The 19,519-nt window shown below is 45.0% G+C and overlaps 1 protein-coding gene and 1 long non-coding RNA gene across 2 annotated transcripts in view; one reads left to right on the top strand and one right to left on the bottom strand.

The window, feature by feature from the left end:
- Positions 1–19,519, bottom strand: part of LOC129144241 (uncharacterized) — a 38,329-nt gene that overhangs the window by 13,253 nt on the left and 5,557 nt on the right. The gene's annotated exons all lie outside the window — the stretch shown is intronic.
- LOC462629 (small ribosomal subunit protein eS10-like) lies at positions 12,039–15,736 on the top strand. Its single transcript, XM_054686561.2, has 2 exons — positions 12,039–12,564; positions 15,622–15,736. The coding sequence occupies exons 1-2, from the start codon at positions 12,071–12,073 to the stop codon at positions 15,734–15,736; spliced, it is 609 nt and encodes a 202-aa protein (XP_054542536.1). The 5' UTR covers positions 12,039–12,070.

Below are 19,519 nucleotides of genomic sequence, written 5' to 3' on the forward strand. Positions count from 1 at the left end.
TACGTGTGTGGAATCTTAGGTGATTCAATTAACTCTTCCACGCTTCATTTTTTTTCATTTGTCCAACAGGAATAAAAATATCTGCTCTCCTGACTTCCTGTGGTTATTGCAAGAAGCAAATAAGGCAATCGCTGTGAAACGATTTGGAAAATAAGCATCCTCCAAATGCAAAGAAGTGTTATTATTTAACAGAGTTTTCTGACTCTAGTTATGAACTCATCCCATTGACTTTAGAATTGACATGAAAATTTATGCTTATATCCCTGCCTGTAAATAATACTTATTCTTTTGATCCATTTAAATTTTAACATAATCTCAAACTTACAGATGAGTCGCAAAAATGGTACCTTTACCTAGATTTCCCACGTGTTTATACTGTGCCTCATTTTGTATATATTTCTGAATTATTCAAGAGTAAACTGGTGGCTGGGCACAGTGGCTCACACCTGTAATCCCAGCACTTTGGGAGGCTGAGGCGGGTGGATCACCTGAGGTCAGGAGTTAGAGACCAGCATGATCCACATGGTGAAAACCCGCCTCTACTAACAATACAAAATTTGCTGGACGTGGTGGCACATGTCGGTAATCCCAGCTACTTGGGAGGCTGAGGCAGGAGAATCACTTGAACCCGGGAGGCAGAGGTTGCAGTGAGCCAAGATCATGCCATTGCACTCCAGCCTAGGCAACAAGAGTGAAACTCCGTCTCAAAAAAAAAAAAGAGTAAACTGGAGACAATGTGTGCTTTACCAGTCCACAGGGAGTTCAACCCTGTTGACATCTTGATTTCAGCTCAGTGAAACTGGCTTCATCCTCCTGACCTTCAGAGCGATAAGAAAATAAATGTGTGTTATTTTAAGCCACCAAATTTGTGGTAATTCACCATAGCAGCCGTAGGAAACGAATATAGTCCATAATCAAATTTTGGCAATTGTCTAAATAGTATTCATTTAACCCATTTCTGTTCTCAAGATAATTTTCAATTCAGGATCATATTTTTTCAATTCAGGATAATGTGTTTTTAGTCTAATCTGGAACAGCTCTCCAGCCTTACTTTGTCTTTCTTGACTTGGACATTTTTGGAAAGTACAGCTATTGGCCAGGTGTGGTGCCTCATGCCTGTAATCTCAATACTTTGGGAGACTGAGGAGGGAGGATCACCTGAGGCTAGGAGTTCAAGACCAGCCTGGCCAACGTGATGAAACCCCCGTCTCTACTAAAAATACTCAAGATCCACCTGGACAACATAGTGAGACCCCGTCTCTAAAAAAAAAAGCTGGGCGTGATGGTGAGCACCTGTAAACCCAGCTACTCAGGAGGCTGAGGTGGGAGAACTGCTTGAGCCAAGGAGGTAAAGGCTGCAGTGAGCCATGATCATACCACTACACTCCAGCATGGGCAACAGAGCGACACCCTGCCACAAAAAAGTACAGCTATTTATTTTGCAGAATGTCACTCAATTTTTGTTTGGCTAATGTTTCCTCATCCTTAGGTTCAAATTATGCAGTTATACCGGACTATAATATCATTTCAGGAGGTATATAAAGTTGGTTTGCTCTAAAATTGATAGTTGGTTTTAATCACTTGATTAATGGTGGGGCTACCAGATTGCTCTCTGTAAAGTTATTAATTTCCTCTATATAATTAAAAAGTAATTTGTGGGGATAGTCCTTGAGGCTGTTCCTCATTATGATTTAACCCTCAAGTTTTAGCATCCATGATTATTTTTTCTTTTTTTGTTTTATTGAGGCAGAGTCACCCAGACTGGAGTGCGGTGGAGCGATCTCAGCTCACTGCAATCTCTGCCTCCCCGGTTCAAGTGATTCTCGAGCCTCAGCCTCCCTAGTAGCTGGGACTACAGGTGTGTGCCATCAGGCCTGGCTAATTTTTGTATTTTTAGTATAGAGACGGAGGTTTCACCATGTTGGCCAGGCTGGTCTCGAACTCCTGGCCTCAGGTGATCTGCCTGCCTTGGCCTCCCAAAGTGGTGGGATTACAGACATGAGCCACCAAATCCGGCCTCCATGATTATTTTCTAACTCCATTGTTTTTTCTCTATTTAGTAGATGTAAGTCTACCATAAGGAAGATCTTTTCCTTTTTTGCCATTTATTTACTTATTAATTTATTTATATCATAATAGATTTGTAGATCTATATTTTATTAATTGGGTTATAATTCACTACCATCTTTTATTGATTTTTATTTTATTTTATTTTATTTTATTTATTTTTTTGAAACAGAGTTTCACTCTGTCACCAGTCTGGAGTGCAGTAGTGTGATCTCAGCTCACTGCAACCTCCGCCTCCTGGGTTCAAGCGATTCTCCTGCCTCAGCCTCCCGAGTAGCTGGGACTACAGGCACACACCACCACGCCCAGGTAATTTTTGTATTTTTAGTAGAGACGGGTTTCACCAGGTTAGCTAGGATGGTCTTGATCTCTTGACCTCGTGATCCGCCCACCTCAGCCTCCCAAAAGTGCTGGGATTACAGGCGTGAGCCACTGCGCCCAGCCTTATTTTTCATTTTTTGAGGCAGGGTTTTCACTCTGCCACCCAGGCTGGAGTGCAGTGACACAATCATGGCTCACTGCAATCTTGACCTCTTTGGCTCAAGTCATCCCCCATCTCACCCAGCTCCCGAACTGCCCTGAGTAGCTAGGACTACAGGTATGTGCCACCACACCCAGTCAACTTTTTAAAATTTTCGTTCAGAGCAAATCTCGCTATGTTGCCAGAGCTCATCTTGAACTCGTGGGCACAAGTGATTCTCCTACCTTAGCCTCCCAAAGTGTTAGGATTATAGGTATGAACCACTGCAGGGACTTGTCTTTTTTTATTTTGTTTATTTATTTATTCATTTTGAGACGGAGTCTTGCTCTGTCACCCAGGCTGGAGTGCAATGGTGCAATCTTGGCTCACTGCAACCTCTGCCTCCCTGCAACCTCTGCCTCCTGGGTTCAAGCAATTCTCCTGCCTCAGCCTCCAGAGTAGCTGGGATTACAGGCAACCGCCACCATGCCTGGCTAATTTTTGTATTTTTGTAGAGACGGGGTTTCACGATGTTGGCCAGGCTGGTCACGAACTCCTGACCTCAGGTGATCTGCCTGCCTCGGCCTCCCAAAGTGCTAGAATTACAGGCATGAGCCACTGCACCCAGCCTTGGATTGTCTTTTATTTTTGATGGCCAGATTGTCCCAGATTTGGCGAGCAGGAGCCTCTTAAACTGGCTTCTTTGTTCTTTTGATATATCCCCAACATTTTTTGAGCATTTTCTTACTTTGTAGCATAAGAAGATATTTCAGGTTCATCTTACACTTTCTCTGCAGCAGTCTGTTCTCCCAGAAGCCCTGGTTCCTTTTGGAGAATGGAATTCAGAAACCAAGATCTGGGAGCTAGGTATGCTCTGTGGCTGCTTCTGTAGGCTCTGTCAGTGGACAAAGCCAGGAAATTTGTATAAAGCCAAGAGTTCATGTTGATACCTCCAAGTCTAATCCAACATCACATAGTACTTTCCTTCTCCCCATTTTTGTAACTTCCTTTCCCAACAGTAGGAGCACTGGTTTCCATTACCTTCAGTATGTTTTCTCATTTACTCAAGCCTAATCTACCAACTATAGTCAATATTTATTTACAGGGCCTTTTTTCGGGGGCAGATGGACATGAAGTGGAGAAATCTTTTTAGTTTTTTGGATTATGTTAGGGAAGCAGGAGCATAGGAGAGCCAAGGTGACACCACTTTAAAAACTGACTCACGTTGTGCACATGTACCCTAAAATTTAAAGTATAATAATAATAAAATTAAAAAAAAAACTGACTCCATCCGCCAGTTATGGTGGCTCACGCCTGTAATCCCAGCATTTTGGGAGGCTGAGGTGGGTGGATCACGAGGTCAGGAGTTCAAGACCAGCCTGACCAAATGGTGAAACCCTGTCTCTACTGAAAATACAAATTAGCCGGGCGTGGTGGCAGGCGCCTGTAATCCCAGCTACTCAGGAAGCTGAGGCAGGAGAATCACTTGAACCCGGGAGGTGGAGGTTGCAGTGAGCTGAGATCACGCCACTGCACTCTAGTCTGGGCAACAGAGCAAGACTCCATCTCAATAACAATAATAATAATAATAATAATTATAGGCCTGGCGCGGTGGCTGACACCTGTAATCCAAGCACTTTGGGAGGCCGAGGCAGGCAGATCACCTGAGATCAGGAGTTCAAGACCAGCCTGGCCAACATGGTGAAACCCCATCTCTACTAAAAATACAAAAATTAGCTGGGCATGCTGGAGGGTGCCTGTAATCCTCAGCTACTCGGGAGGCTGAGGCAGGAGAATTGCTTGAACCCGGGAGGCAGAGGTTGCAGTGAGCCAAGATCGCGCCACTGCACTCCAGCCTGGGCAACAAAGTGAGACTCTGTCTCAAAATAAATAAATAAATAAAATTATAGGTCGGGCACAGTAGCTTACACCTGTAATCTTAGCACTTTGGGAGGCCAAGGCAGGAAGAGCTCTTGAGCCAGGAGTTCAAGACCAGCTTAGGCAACATGGCAAGGCCCCGTCTTTACAAAAAAAAAAAAAATTAGCCAGGTGAAGTGGTGATAGCAACAAGAGGCAGCCAAATGCCTAGGCAGATAGGGGCAGATACCCAGTGAAACCCCACCTCCAACCTGAAGGCAGTTTAAAGTCTGAAAGCCAAGCTACAAGTTAAATCCTCAGACCAGATTGAGAGCTTGTCTTCCAGTTTGATACGCCTTCCTCTGTTTGACCTCTACCCTTCCCCTATTTTACATATAACTACCCTTTCCTAATTGGTTTTCTACACTGTCACGCCCACCTTTGAGTGGTGTCTTCACTTTAACCTTTTTTGCATGCTCACAAACCAATCAGCAGGTACTTCCCATTCTAAGTCCATAAAATGCCCCAGACCCAGCCACACAGGGGACTTCCCTGCCTTTGGGTAGGGGGACCACCCAAAGTGATGAAAGCTGTTTCATCACTCAATAAAACTCCCCGCCTTGCTCACTCTTTGATTGTCAGCGCATCCTCATTCTTCTTGGGTGCATGACAAGAAGTTGGGAACCAGTGTGCAAACCAGACCTGGCTTGGGTGGGCCAAGTGAGTGGGCTGTCTCCTGCAGCAGGCAGTGTGCCCGAGCAAGGCTTGGCGGGGGCATTGCCGGCCAGAGGTCCCCGGCTTACAGAGTGACCCAGAAAAAATTCCTAGGCCGGGTGCAGTGGCTCATGCCTGTAATCCTAGCACTTAAGGAGCCTGAGGCGGGCAGATCACTTGAGGTCAGGAGTTTGAAACCAGCCTGGCCAATATGGTGAAACCCCGTCTCTACTAAAATACAAAAAAATTAGCCAGGCATGGTGGCGGGCACCTGTAATCCCAGCTACTTGAGAGGCTGAGGCATGAGAATTGCTTGAACCTGGGAGGCGGGTGTTGCGGTGAGTCGAGATGGCACCACTGCACTCCAGCCTGGGCAACAGAGTGAGACTTCATCTGAAAAAAAAAAAATTCCTGCATTGATGGCATGTGCCTATAGTCCTAGCCACTCAGGAGGCTAAGGGGGGAAGACTGCTTGGACCTGGGAGGCCAAGGCTGCTGTGAGCTGTGATTGCACCACTGCACTCCAGATTGGGTGACAGAGCAAAACCCTGTCCCAAAAAAAGAAAAAAAAGTTTATGCTGGGTGCAGTGGCTCACGCCTGTAATCCCAGCACTTTGGGAGGCTGAGGTGGGAGGATCAACTGAGGTCAGGAGTTCAAGACCAGCCTGGCCAACATGGTGAAACCTCATCTCCACAAAAATACCAAAATTAGCCAGGCATGATGGCGGGTGCCTGTAATCCCAGCTACTCGGGAGGCTGAGGTGGGAGAATCGCTTGAACCTAGGAGGCTGAGGTTGCAGTGAGCCGAGATCGTGCCACCGCACTCCAGCCTGGGTGACAGAGTAAAACTCCTCAAAAAAAAAAAAAAAAAAAAAAAGAATTTAAAACCAGAAGTTCCTCCTCCTGCTCTCTGAGGGCATTGTATGCTGTAACTCAGTAGTTATCAATAAACCATCTCTTCTAACTGCATTCTGCAACTTACCTTGAACTCTTTCTGTGCATGATTCAGACCTCTTGTGGTCTGGACCTGGACTCTTTTTCCAGTAACATTTTAGTTTGGTTTGGTTTGGTTATTTTTGAGTCAGGTTCTTGCTCTGTCATCCAGGATGGAAAGCAGTGGCATGATCACAGCTTACTGTAGCCTCAACCTCCTGTGCTCAAGTGACCCTCCCTGGTCAGCCTCCTGAGTAGCTGGGACTACAGACATGCACTAGCACACCTGGCTAATTTTTAAAACTTTTTTTTTTTTTTGTAGAGACAGGGTCTCACTATGTTGCCTAGGCTGGTCTGGAACTCCTGGGCTCAAGCCTCCTTCCTCAGCCTCCCAAAATGTTGAAATTACAGGCTTGAGCTACTGCACCAGCACAATTTTTTTTTTTTCCGGAGACAGAGTCTTGCTCTGTCTTGCTCTGTTGCTCAGGCTGGAGTGCAGTGGCGCAAGCTTGGCTCACTGCAACCTCTGCCTCCCAGGTTCAAGCGATTCTCCTGCCTCAGCCTCCCAAGTAGCTGGGGTTACAGGTGCCCACCACCATGCCCCGTTAATTTTTTTTTTTTTTTTGAGATGGAGTCTCACTCTGTTGCCCAGGCTGGAGTGCAGTGGCTTGATCTCGGTTCACTGCAACCTCCACCTCCTGGGTTCCAGTAATTCTTCTGCCTCAGCCTCCTGAGTAGCTGGGACTACAGGCGCACGCCACCATGCCTGGCTAATTTTTGTATCTTTTAGTAGAGACGGGGTTTCACCATATTGGCCAGGCTGGTCTCAAACTTCTGACCTCCTGATCTGCCCGCCTCGGCCTCCCAAAGTGCTGGGATTACAGGCGTGAGCCACTGCGCCCAACCAATTTTTTTTATTTTTTAGTAGAGATGGGGTTCCACCATGTTGGCCAGGCTGGTCTCAAACTCCCAACCTCAGGTGATCTGCCTGCCTAGGTCGACCAAAGTGCTGGGATTACAGGCGTGAGCCACCAGGCCTGGCCTGCTTGCACAAATCTTAAGTGCACAATTTGATGGGTTTTGACAAATGCCTACCTTCATGTAATCCATACTCTTATCAACATACAAGACACTTCCATAATTTCCATTACCTTAGCAATTTCCCTAGTGTTCATTCCCAGTTGACAGCCCAGACACAGCTAGTGGCCACCATGCCCAGCCCTACTTTTTTTTTTTTTTTTAATGAGTCTTGCTCTGTCGCCCAGGCTGGAGTGCAGTGGTGCAATATTGGCTCACTGCAATCTTTGCCTCCTGGGTTCAAGCAATTCTGCCTCAGCCCCTACTGGTAGCTGGGATTACAGACGCGTGTGCCACCACGCCCGGCTAATTTTTTGTATTTTTAGTAGAGACGGAGTTTTGCCATGTTGGCCAGGCTGGTCTTGAACCCCTGATCTCAGGTGATCCGCCTGCCTCGGCCTCCCAAAGTGTTGGGATTATAGGCGTGAGCCACCACACCCAGCCCCTACTTTCTATTTTTAAAATTGTAGCCATTATGGTTGTGATAATATCTCTTTGTGGTTTTGCTTTGCACTTCCATAATGATTAATATTATTTTCAAGTGCTTTTTAAATGGGCTTTTTGGCCTTTTGTATATTTTCTTTTGTGAAGTGTTCAAGTCTTTTTTTTTTTTTTTTTTTGAGACAGAGTCTTGCTCAGTTGCTCGGTTGCCCAGGCTGGAATGCAGTGGCACAATCGCAGCTCACTGCAGCCTTAACCTCTGCGGCTCAAACGATCCTCCCATCTGTTTTTATTCTGTAGAGATGGTGTCTCACCATGTTGCCTGGGCTGATCTCAAACTCCTGGGCTCAAGTAATCCTTCCTCCTTGGCTTCCCTAAATGGTTGGATTACAGGTGTGAGTCACTCTGCCTGGCCTGTTCAAGTCTTTTCCCATTAAAAACTTTTTATGTTTTTTTTTATTTATTTCTAAGAGTTTAAAAAATATATTCTGGATCCAACTCCTTTGTGAAATAAATGTTTATGAATATTTTCTCAGTCTATGTCATGAGCTGAAGTTTTATTAATAGATTCTGATGAAGTTTAATTTATCCAATTTTCAGATGACTGTTGTTTTCTATGTCCTAAGAAATCTTTGCTTACCCCCAGATTACAGGTCCCTAGTACTTCACATTAGTGTCGAATCAAACAAGCACCCACTTCTTTAAACTCAGGGGTTGAGAAGTCCAAATAGACTTCTTTGGTGAGCAAATGAAGGATTTTAGAGGACATCCAAGAAGGTTAGGAACAAGAGCCTGGAGTTCTTGGGACTTAAATCTAAGGTTGGGTTCACTGCCTCCTTTCCCGAGCAGAATAATCCTCACGTGTCACTGACACAGACTAGATTAGAGTCATTGACCAAGCCGAATCACCTGCACTCTGCTGACCCAACAAAGCAGCCCTGCCCCATTGCACAATTGCAAGGATTTGAGAAGAGCGGGGAGTAAGTACAAGGTTGCTAGTCTGGGAGTGAGTATAAGGTTGCTAGTCTGGGAGTGAGTACAAGGTTGCCAGTCTGGGAGTGAGTACAAGGTTGCCAGTCTGGGAGACTGCATGTCACTTCTTCCAATGATGAGCCTGTCTGACGAAGAAGGCAGTTTGTAGGGTGTGGCTTTTTTTTTTTTTTTTTTTTTTTTTGAGACGGAATCTGGCTCTGTCACCCAGGTTAAAGTGCAGTGGCGTCATCTCAGCTCACTGCAACCTCTGCCTCCTGGGTTCAAGTGGTTCGCCTGCCTCAGCCTACCAAGTAGCTGGGACTACAGGCATGCACCACCATGCCCGGCTAATTTTTGTATTTTTATTAGGGACGGGGTTTCGCCATGTTAGCCAGGCTGGTCTTGAACTCCTAACCTCAAGTTATCCCCCTGCCTCGGCCTCCCAAAGTGCTGGGATTACAGGCGTGAGCTACCACGCTGGGTCTGTAGGGTGTGGTTCTGGGAAATGGTCCCACAATGGCAGCCATGACATGTGGTGGGCCCCTCCCACCATGTTATTTTCTTTTTATTTCCTTTCTTTATTGTTTAACAATGATTAACTTAATTTTTAAAATTCATAGTTTAAACATCAAACTTTTGAAAAAGTATAGAGTGAAATATATCCCTCCCACCTCTACCCTTCACAACAGATAACCACTATTTCTAGTTTCTTAGCTCCTTGGAGAGTTTTTTTTTTTTTTTTTTTTGAGACAGGGTCTCACTGGATCAGGGTCAGGATGGAGTACAGTGGTCCAATCATAGCTCACTGTAATCTTGAACTCCTGGGCTCCAGCGATTCTCCCGCCTCTGCCTCCCAAGTAGCTGGGACTACATGTAAGTGCCACCATGCCCAGCTAATTAGAAACAAAAAACAAAGAACTTTTTTGGGCTGGGTACAGTGGCTTATACCTATAAGCCTAGCACTTTAGGAGGCTGAGGAGATAGGTCACTTGAGGCCAGGAGTTCCAGACCAGCCTGGCCAACATGGCAAAACCCAATCTCTACTAAAAAAAAAAAAAAATTAGCTGGACATAGTGGCACGTGCTTGTAATCCCAGCTATTTGGGAGGCTGAGGTGGGAGAATCACTTGAATCCAGGAGACAGAGGTTGCAATGAGCTGTGATCATGCCACTGAACTCTAGCCTGGGCAACAGAGTGAGACTGTCTCAAAAAAAAAAAAAAAAAAACCCAAAACTTTTTTGTAGAGATGAAGGTCTCCCTATGTTGCCCAAGCTGGTCTCAAACTCCTGGGTTCAAGTGATGCTTCCACCTTGGCTTCCCAAAGCTCTGTGATCCTTTGAGATTTGTAATGCATTTATAAAATAATATAAATAGTTAGTATCTCTCTTTTTAATATAAATGGTATCTACTATAAACACTGATCTGCACCTTGCTTTCTTCAATTAATATATCTTTGAGAGTTCTTCATGTCAGTATACACAGATACTTCTCATTGTTTCCTATAGGTGCGTACTATTCTGCTATATGCATGTCCCATAATGTATTTAACCAGGCCCTTGTTGATGGGGATTTAAGTTTACAGACTTTTGCTCTCTTTTCCAAAGAGTGCTTCAATGAGTAATCTTGTATACACATCATTTTGCAATCCTGTAACTATAACTGTAGGATAAATTCCTAGAAATGGAATTGGTGAGTTACCAGGTATATACACAGGGAATTTTCGTAGACACTGTCACACTGTCTTCAACAGGAACTATTTCAGTTTACACATGTATGACGGTTCCTATTTACCTATAGTCATGGCTATTCAAAGTGATATCAATTTTTTGGATTTTTACTAATCCAGTAAGTGATAAATGGTATCTCAGTAATTTTTAATTTAAATTCATCTTGTAGTGAGGATGAGTATTTTTTCAGATGTATAAAGGACATTTATATATACATTTCCTTTTCATTTGTATTTTTCTATTGAGTTGATGGTAATTTTACTGTTATTTTGTAGGAGCTCTTTATATAATATATCCAACATCTTTTAAAAAGTCAGGCTAGGCCGGGCATGGTGGCTCATGCCTGTAATCCCAGCACTTTGGGAGGCCGAGGCGGGCGGATCATGAGGTCAGGAGATGGAGACCATCCTGGCTAACACAGTGAAACCCTGTCTCTACTAAAAATACAAAAAATTAGCCGGGCGTGGTGGCAGGCGCCTGTAGTCCCAGCTACTCAAGAGGCTGAGGCAGGAGAATGGCGAGAACCCGGGAAGCGGAGTTTGCAGTGAGCTGAGATCATGCCACTGCACTCCAGCCTGGGTGACAGAGCAATACCCTGTCTCAAAAAAAAAAAAAAAAAAAAAAAAGAGTCAGGCTAGTCCCAGCTGGGTGCGGTGGCTCACGCCTGTAATCCCAGAACTTTGGGAGGCCAAGGCGGGCCAATCACCTGAGGTTGGGAGTTGGAGACAAGCTGACCAACATGAAGAAACCCAGTCTCTACTAAAAATACAAAATTAGCCAGGCATGGTGGCGCACACCTGTAATCCCAGCTATTTGGGAGGCTGAAGCAGAAGAATCGCTTGAACCCAGGAGGCAGAGGTTGCAGTGAGCTGAGATCATGCCATTGCATTCCAGCCTGGGCAACAAGAGCGAAACATCATCTCAAAAAAAAAAAAAAAAAAAAAAAAAGTCAGGCTAGTCCCAAGGTAGTGAGTTACCTTAATCGATTGCTCCCACTAAGTTACAGATCAAACTCCTTGTTTACTCTTTTTTTTTTTTTTTTTTTTTTTTGGGTAGAGAAGAGATCTCGCTATGTTGCCCAGGCTGGTAACTCCTGGGCTCAAGTGATCCTCCTATGTCAGTTTCCCAGAGTGCTGGAATTACAGGTGTGACCCACTGCACCTGGCCGTTCTACTCTTTCCTTCTTCCTCACTGCTTTGACTACACTTAAATAAATAGGCTGGGATGGTGGCTCATGCCTACAATCCCCAAAATTCAAAAATTAGCTGGATGTCCAGCCAGGAGTGGTGGTTCACTGCTGTAATCCCAGCACTTTGGGAAGCCAAGGCAGGAGGACTGCTTGAGCTCAGGAGTTCAAGACAAGCCTGGACAACACAGTGAGACCTCTTAGCTACAAATAATAAAAAAAACTAGCTGGGCATGGTGACACACGTCTGTGGTCCCAGGTACCCAGGAGGCTGAGGTAGGGGAATTCCTTGAGCCCAGGCAGTTGAGGCTGCAGTGAGCTGTGATCCCACCACTGCACTCCAGCTTGGGCAACAGAGTGAGATCATGTCTCAAAAAAAGAGAAAAAAATCCTAAAAACAAAAAACAAAAACAAATGTGGTGGTGTGACTGTAGTTCCAGCTGCTGCTCTTAGGGAGGCTGAGGCGGGACGATTGCTTGAGCCCAGGAGTTCAAGGTTACAGTGAACCATGATCATGCCACTACACCCCAGCCTGGGCAAGAGAATGAGACCCTGCCTCTAAATCAGTACATGAATAAAAATAAAAAGTCAGGTTTAGCTTTTCCAGCCCCGGCCCCGGCCCCTGCAGCCGCAGAGATGTTGATGCCTAAGAAGAACCGGATTGCCATTTATGAACTCCTTTTTAAGAAGGGAGTCATGGTGGCCAAGAAGGATGTCCACATGCCTAAGCACCCGGAGCTGGCAGACAAGAATGTGCCCAACCTTCACATCATGAAAGCCATGCAGTCTCTCAAGTCCCAAGGCTACGTGAAGGAACAGTTTGCCTGGAGACATTTCTACTGGTACCTTACCAATGAGGGTATCCAGTATCTCTGTGATTACCTTCATCTGCCCCCGGAGATTGTGCCTGCCACCCTACGCCGTAGGCATCCAGAGACTGGCAGGCCTCTGCCTAAAGGTCTGAAGGGTGAGCAACCTGCGAGACTCACAAGATGGGAAGCTGACAGAGATACCTACAGACGGAGTGCTGTGCCACCTGGTGCCAACAAGAAAGCCGAGTCTGGGGCTGGGTCAGCAACCGAATTCCAGTTTACAGGCAGATTTAGTTGTGGACGTAGTCAGCTACCTCTGTAAAATTGGAGAGGATTCTTTTGCGAATAAACTTACAACCAAAAAAAAAAAAAAGTCAGGTTTAATGGGGGTATAATTTACTTACAATAAGATACACGTGCCAGGTGTGGTGGCTCACTCCTATAATCCTAGCACTTTGGGAGGCTGAGGCAGGAGGATCACTTGAGGCTAGGAGTTCAAGATCAGCCTGGGCAACATAAAAATCCCATCTTAAAAAAAAAGTAAAAAAAAAAAAGACATAAAATATATACCTTTTAGGGGAGCTATCCCTTTTATGTGGAAGGCGTTCCAGCTGGGGGCTACATGTTGGTGATTTGAAGTCTCTATCTGAAAAAAATGAGCTTCAGCCATTGCAGCAAAGGAGTTACTTGGGGCAGGTTGCACTTGGGTCTGGACTGTGGCGGTCTCAGGTATACAGGCAGTGTGTTCAGTGGAAAGTGGGTAAGCACTGGACTCTATTTGGGCTCAAATTCTCTTTTTCCCACATATTAACTATGCAGTCTTGTTCAGATTATATCATCTCCTTCAGTCTCAGTTTCCTTATCAGTAAAAAAAGCTTCAAAATCAAATCCCATCAGATAACATAATGAAAGCACATTGCCTAGTGCTGACACAAACTAGGTGCTTAATAAATGTTAGTTTCCCTTCTCTCCCAGTAAAAGCCAAGCCACTAAAAGATAACATGCCATAGGGCAGCAGAATGGCGTATGTGTGTGGGTGTGTTTGTGTGTTTGTATGTGTCTCATTCCCAACCACAACCTCAGGTTCTGCTGGAGTATGAAGCCATATAGAGGCCACTCATGATCCTGTTTCCAGCTTGGCACCCCTAGAATCAGACTGAAAGCTTCCTGCGCTAATAGAATACTCCCTGACCAAAGATCATATCTATCTAAGAAAAGACATTTCAAGAGTGAGTCATAGGGCCGGCGGGGTGGCTCATGCCTGTAATCCCAACACTTTGAGAGGCTGAGGTGGGCAGATAGATTGGGCCCAGAAGTTCAAGACTAGCCTGGGCAATACCGTGAAACCCAGTCTCTTCAAAAAAATACAAAAGATATGGTGGCATGCATCTGTAGTCCCAGCTACTCGGGAGGCTGGGGTGGGAGGATCACTTGAGCCCGGGAGGCAGAGGTTGCAGTGAGCTGAGATCGTACCACTGCATTCCAGCCTGGGTGACAGATTGAGAACTTGTCTCAAAAAAATAAAAAATAAAAAAGTGAGTAATAACACCTCTTCAGTAAGCTGCTACTCAAAACTACCCTGCCAAACCCGTTCTTCTGCCTTAGTGATTAGTGCCTGCCCAGCTTCCGCCTAACACCACAACGTGTTGGTCCAACAGCTTTAGATTAATAAAGAGGTTCAACAAAGAACATGTTCCCCAGGCCCTGGGACTTTGGCCTTTTCTATTCTTAGTAGTGAGCCCTTTGTTTACTGTGAGGGAGCCAGGACAGTAACAGCAGAACTAACGAATAATTATTTCCTTCCCACATAGCCAGGCAAAGATGGGTGGTGTCTGCCACCACCTTGTAGGTGCCAGATGGGCATCCTCATCGTAGTCTTAGTGTTGTTCTCATTTGCCCAGGCTAGGTGGAGAAAGCTTTGTCTCCAGATACCCATGGCCTTGGAAAGCAGCAGCTAGGTCACCTCCCAAGCGATTTCACTTGCAGGGTAGAGTGGGATGAAGATTGCCAGCCACAGTCATCCCAGCCACAGCTATGTTTACACCTACCTGGGAGGCCTGGCGTGAGCTTTTACAACCCTACATCCAGCTGTTGTTTCCAAATAGAAAGATGCAGTTTTAGCCTTCTGAGTCCACTTCATGGCCACAAGCTCTCAGTTCAAAATGAAAAGTTAGCAGGGAAGGCCACAATGGTATGATCTTTCTCAGTGAGGCATCCATCAACAGATCAACAGCTCTGGAAGTATCACTCAGAGTACAGAAGCAAGTCTGTCTTTGGAATTCAGCCTCTCCCCTGCACTTCAGGGCCCTGAGGTTTGGCAATGGAACTAAGAATTGTAGATTCTGAAGAGTGCTTAACAGATGGAGGAGTCAACAGCCAACGATGGCTGCAAAGCGAAGCTGATATGATGGAGTAGAAACAAGGTGTAAAAACAAACAAAACAACAAAGTGAAACTGAAGTATCTTATTGGGAGAAGAAAAATGCCTCTCCAGTTCCACAGCTCATCCCCTGTGTGACCCTGAAGAGGTTTGGAGGGATTCCTGGATTTGGAATTCAAGAGACCTAGGTTTTGGGTACTTATTCTTACTGACAGTCCCAACACTATCCACCAATTACTGCATGCTTACCATGCAGTGCTAAGTGCTTTATTATTCGTTTTTTGTTTGTTTGTTTGTTTTTTGAGACGGAGTCTCGCTCTGTCGCCCAGGCTGGAGTGCAGTGGCGCGATCTCGGCTTACTGCAAGCTCCGCCTCCCAGGTTCACTCCATTCTCCTGCCTCAGCCTCTTGAGTAGCTGGGACTACAGGCACCCGCCACCACGCCCGGCTAACTTTTTGTATTTTTAGTAGAGATGGGGTTTCACCGTGTTAGTCAGGATGGTCTCAATCTCTTGACCTCGTGATCCGCCTGTCTTGGCCTCCCAAAGTGCTGGGATTACAGGCATGAGCCACCACACCCTGCCAAGTGCTTTATGAGAATGATCTTAATCAGCCCTCACAGCCATGACCCTCTGAAGGAGGTACTATTATCATCTCCATTTTACAGATGAGAAAGCTGAGACACAAAGAGGTTAAGCAACTTCCCCAAGATCAAAGCAGCAGCTTGTGGTGATACTGGGATTCAAACACAGGCAGACTGGATCTAGAGGCTGTGCTCATGACCATTGTGCTACTGCCTTTTGATAAAGTTGTCTTATCATAGTCCTTACCAAAAAAGGCTGTAATTCTTTGTTTAAATGCTTATGTCCCACACTAAACTTGATGATGGGCACAGTGTGTTACTCATTTTCCTATTAATGGTGGCCAACAGAGACCTGAACACAAAGAGAATGCTCAGTAAACATTTGTTGAATAACTATTACTTTTTGTGTTTCAGCATTGTGGAAAGATATAGGAGAGTTGAGGAAGGTGTAGTTTACTATGGAACTAAGGACCCAAGTCTTCTGGTGGTGACAATGGAAATTACCACCTTAAACTGGTACCTCCTTTGAGTTAGGCTTTGCAGACTGGGTTAGGCAAGACCAGTAGTTGCAGCTGTACATACCATTTTGGGCCCAGGATGCGTTTTTATACTTCTTCTTTGACAACAGTACTCCCCCAAGTTTTGGGTATTCCTCCTTCTCTCCCTGAGGTTTAAGTGGAACTGGCAATCACAGTTTTCTACTCATCCCCAACCAAGGAGGATTCTTGATGTATAAGTGTGCCCATTTAGGTCCTTCCCTGGCTTCTGGCATTATGTGCTAGAAGAATGGAAGTTTGGAGATAAATGAGGCTGTCCCATCTGTGTGGAGGAAACCAGGCTGCAATGTGGGACGAGGCCAGTGTGCAAAGAGAAGCAAACAAGCAGAGATGAGAAAAGGAGAGAGACCGAGTGACATTATTTCAGGCCCTAGGTCAATCACACCTGAGGATAAATCTACCCTTCAATGTCCCAGCTTGCTGAGCCTCTATATCCTATTTACCTAAGCAGGTTTAAGTAGGGTTTTGTCATATGCAACTAGAAAATTTCTTCCAGGCATAAGCCACCACACCCGGCCTACTGGAAGAATTTTTTAGGAAGGGATAAAGCTAAGTAACTCAACTGGTTAATTTACATAGACTGTTATATTAAAATAGCAGATATGAGTTGTAATAATTAAAACACTTGGTAGAGGCAAATCAATAGACCAATGAAACAGACCAGAAAGCCCAGAGATTAAATAGAATGTAGAGGAGTTTAGCCTATAATAAAATAGGATTTCAAATTGGTAGGAAAAATGATAGATTTTCAAAAACTGGTGCTAGGATAACTAGGTTGATGTCTGTGAAAAGAAAAATTAGCATAGATCCCTCTTCCACACCTTACTTTAAAATAAGTTCCAGATGGATAAAGGATATAAACATGAAAAAAATGAAATAATAAAAGAATTAGAAAAAATGAGCTAGGCATAGTGGCTCACACCTATAATCCCAGCACTTTGGGAGGCCAAGGCGGGAGGATCACTTGAGTCCAGGAGTTCAAGACCAGCCTGGGTAACATAGCAAGACTTTGTCTCTAAAAAAATTTTTTTTAAATTATTAGCCAGGCATGGTGGTATGTGCCTATAGTACCAGCTGCTTGGGAGGCTCAGGTGGGAGGACTGCTTGAGCCCAAAAGGCCAAGGCTGCAGTGAGCTATGACTGCACCACCACACTCCAGCCTGAGTGACAGAGTGAGACTGTCTTTCTTTTTTTCTCTTTCACTGAGATGCAGTTAGAGGTCCTTCTCAAAAGAAAAAAACAGAAGAAAGAAAGAAAGAAAAAAAGAAAAGAAAAATATGTGGGAGAATTTATTTTTTTATTTTTTTGAGATGGAGTCTTGCTCTTTCACCCAAGCTGGAGTGCAGTGGCATGATCTCGACTCACTGCAGCCTCTGCCTCCCAGGTTCAAGCGATTCTCGTGCCTCAGCCTCCTGAGTAGCTGGGATTACAGGCATGTGCCACCATGCCCAGCTAATTTTTGTATTTTTAGTAGAGACGGGGTTTTGCCATGTTGGCCAGGCTGGTCTCAAACTCCTGACCTCAGGCAATCTACCTACCTCTGCCTCCCAAAGTGCTGGGATTACAGGCGTGAGCCACCATGCCCAGCCAATGTGTGAGAGAATTTAAACAAATAATCTTAGAAAGGTGAAGGCCTATCTACATGTGACATAAAACCCAGAAGTCAAAAAAGAAAAGATAAATAAGTTTGACCAACATACAAATTAAAACCTTTTTTTCAGGATAAAAACTACCCAAAATAATGCCAAAGACAAATAACAAGTGGAAAAATATCTGCAAATCATATAAGAGGCATGGAGTTAATTTCCTTAATATATGAAGAGCTCTCTACAAATCAATAAGAAAAGGATGAGACTAGGGCCAGGCATGGTGGCTCATGCCTGTAATCCCAGCACTTTGGGAGGCCAAGGCAGGCAGATTACGAGGTCAGGAGATCGAGATCATACTGGCTAAGATGGTGAAACCCTGTCTCTCCTAAAAAATACAAAAAAATTAGCTGAGCATGGTGGTGGGCGCCTGTAGTCTCAGCTACTCGGGAGGCTGAGGCAGGAGAGTGGTGTGAACCCGGGAGGCAGAGCCTGCAGTGAGCTGAGATCCCACTACTGCACTCCAGCCTGGGCGATAGAGCGAGACTCCATCTCAAAAAAAAAAAAAAAAAAAAAAGAAAGAAAAAGAAAAACGAAAAAGAAAAAAAGGATGAGACTAACAACATAACAGATAAAGGGGCAAAGAATATAAAAAGGCAGTCAGGCAATCCCAGTACTTTAGGAGGCCAAGGCGGGTGGATCATTTGAGGTCAGGAATTAGGACACCAGCCTAGCCAACGTGGTGAAAGCTCGTCTCTACAAAAAATACAAAAATTAGCCAGGTGTGGTGGCAGGCGCCTGTAATCCCAGCTACCTGGGAGGCTGAGGCATGAGAATCACTTGAGCCCAGGAGATGGAGTTTGTAGTGAGCCAAGATCACACCACTGCACTCCAACCTGGGTGACAGAGTGAGACTCTGTCGCAAACCAGCCTGGGTGGGACAGAGTGAGACTCTGTCTCAAACCAACCTGGGTGACAGAGTGAGACTCTGTCAGAAAAAAAAAAAAAAAAGGCAATCTACAAAGAAGGATCTGTGAAATATATATATATATATTTTTGGGACAGGGTCTCATTCTGTCGCCTGGGCTGTAGTGCAGTGGCACAATCACGACTGAGTACAGCCTCAATCTCCTGGGCTTAAGTGATCCTCCCACCTTAGCCTTCTGAGTAGCTGAAACTACAGGTATGTGACACCATGCCCGGCTAGTATTTGTATTTTTTGTAGAGACAGGGTCTCACCATGTTGCCCAGGCTCATTGGACTTTTTAACATATGAAATATGTTCACCTTTATTCATATAGAAAAACACAAATTAAAATTATAATACAGCCAGGCACAGTGGCTCACGCCTGTGCACTTTGGGAGGCCGAAGTGGGCAGATCACTTGAGGCCAAGAGTTCAAGACCAGCCTGGCAAACATGCTGAAATCCCAACTCCACCAAAAATACAAAAATTAGCCAGGTGTGGTGGCGTGCACCTGTAATCTCAGCTACTTGGGAGGCTGAGGCATGAGAATCACTTGAACCCAGGAGGCAGAGTTTGCAGTGTGCCAAGACTGGGCCACTGCACTCCAGCCTCGGTGACAGAGTGAGACTGTGTCTCAAAAAAGAAATGATAACACAATGACATCTTTTATTTATCAGATACGGTAAAAAAGCACTCTCAAATATAACCACAATGAAGGGCGATTTAGCATTATTTTTCAAAATTACAAATGCAAAGAAAGCTCTTCAACCTAGCAACTTCACTCCTAGAATTTTATCTTTTTTTTTTCCTTTTTTTTTTGAGATGGAGTTTTGCTCGTTGCCCACGCTGGAGTGCAATGGCACGGTCTTGGCTCACTGCAACCTCTGCCTCCCGGGTTCAAGTGATTCTCCTGCCTCAGCTTCCCAAGTAGCTGGGATTACAGGTGTGTGCCATCACGCCTGGCTAATTTTTCTATTTTTAGTAGAGAATGTTTCACCATGTTTTCATGGTTTCATCATGTTGGCCAGGCTGGTTGCGAACTTCTGACCTCAGGCGATCCACCCACCTTGGCCTCCCAAGGTGCTGGGATTACAAGTGTGAGCCACCGCACCCAGCCAATCTTTTTTATTTATTTTATTTATTTTTTTGAGACAGATTCTCACTCTGTCACCTAGGCTGGAGTGCAATGGTGCCGTCTCCCCT

Source organism: Pan troglodytes, chromosome 5 (genome assembly GCF_028858775.2).
Source record: "Pan troglodytes isolate AG18354 chromosome 5, NHGRI_mPanTro3-v2.0_pri, whole genome shotgun sequence".
Lineage (NCBI taxonomy): Eukaryota > Metazoa > Chordata > Mammalia > Primates > Hominidae > Pan > Pan troglodytes.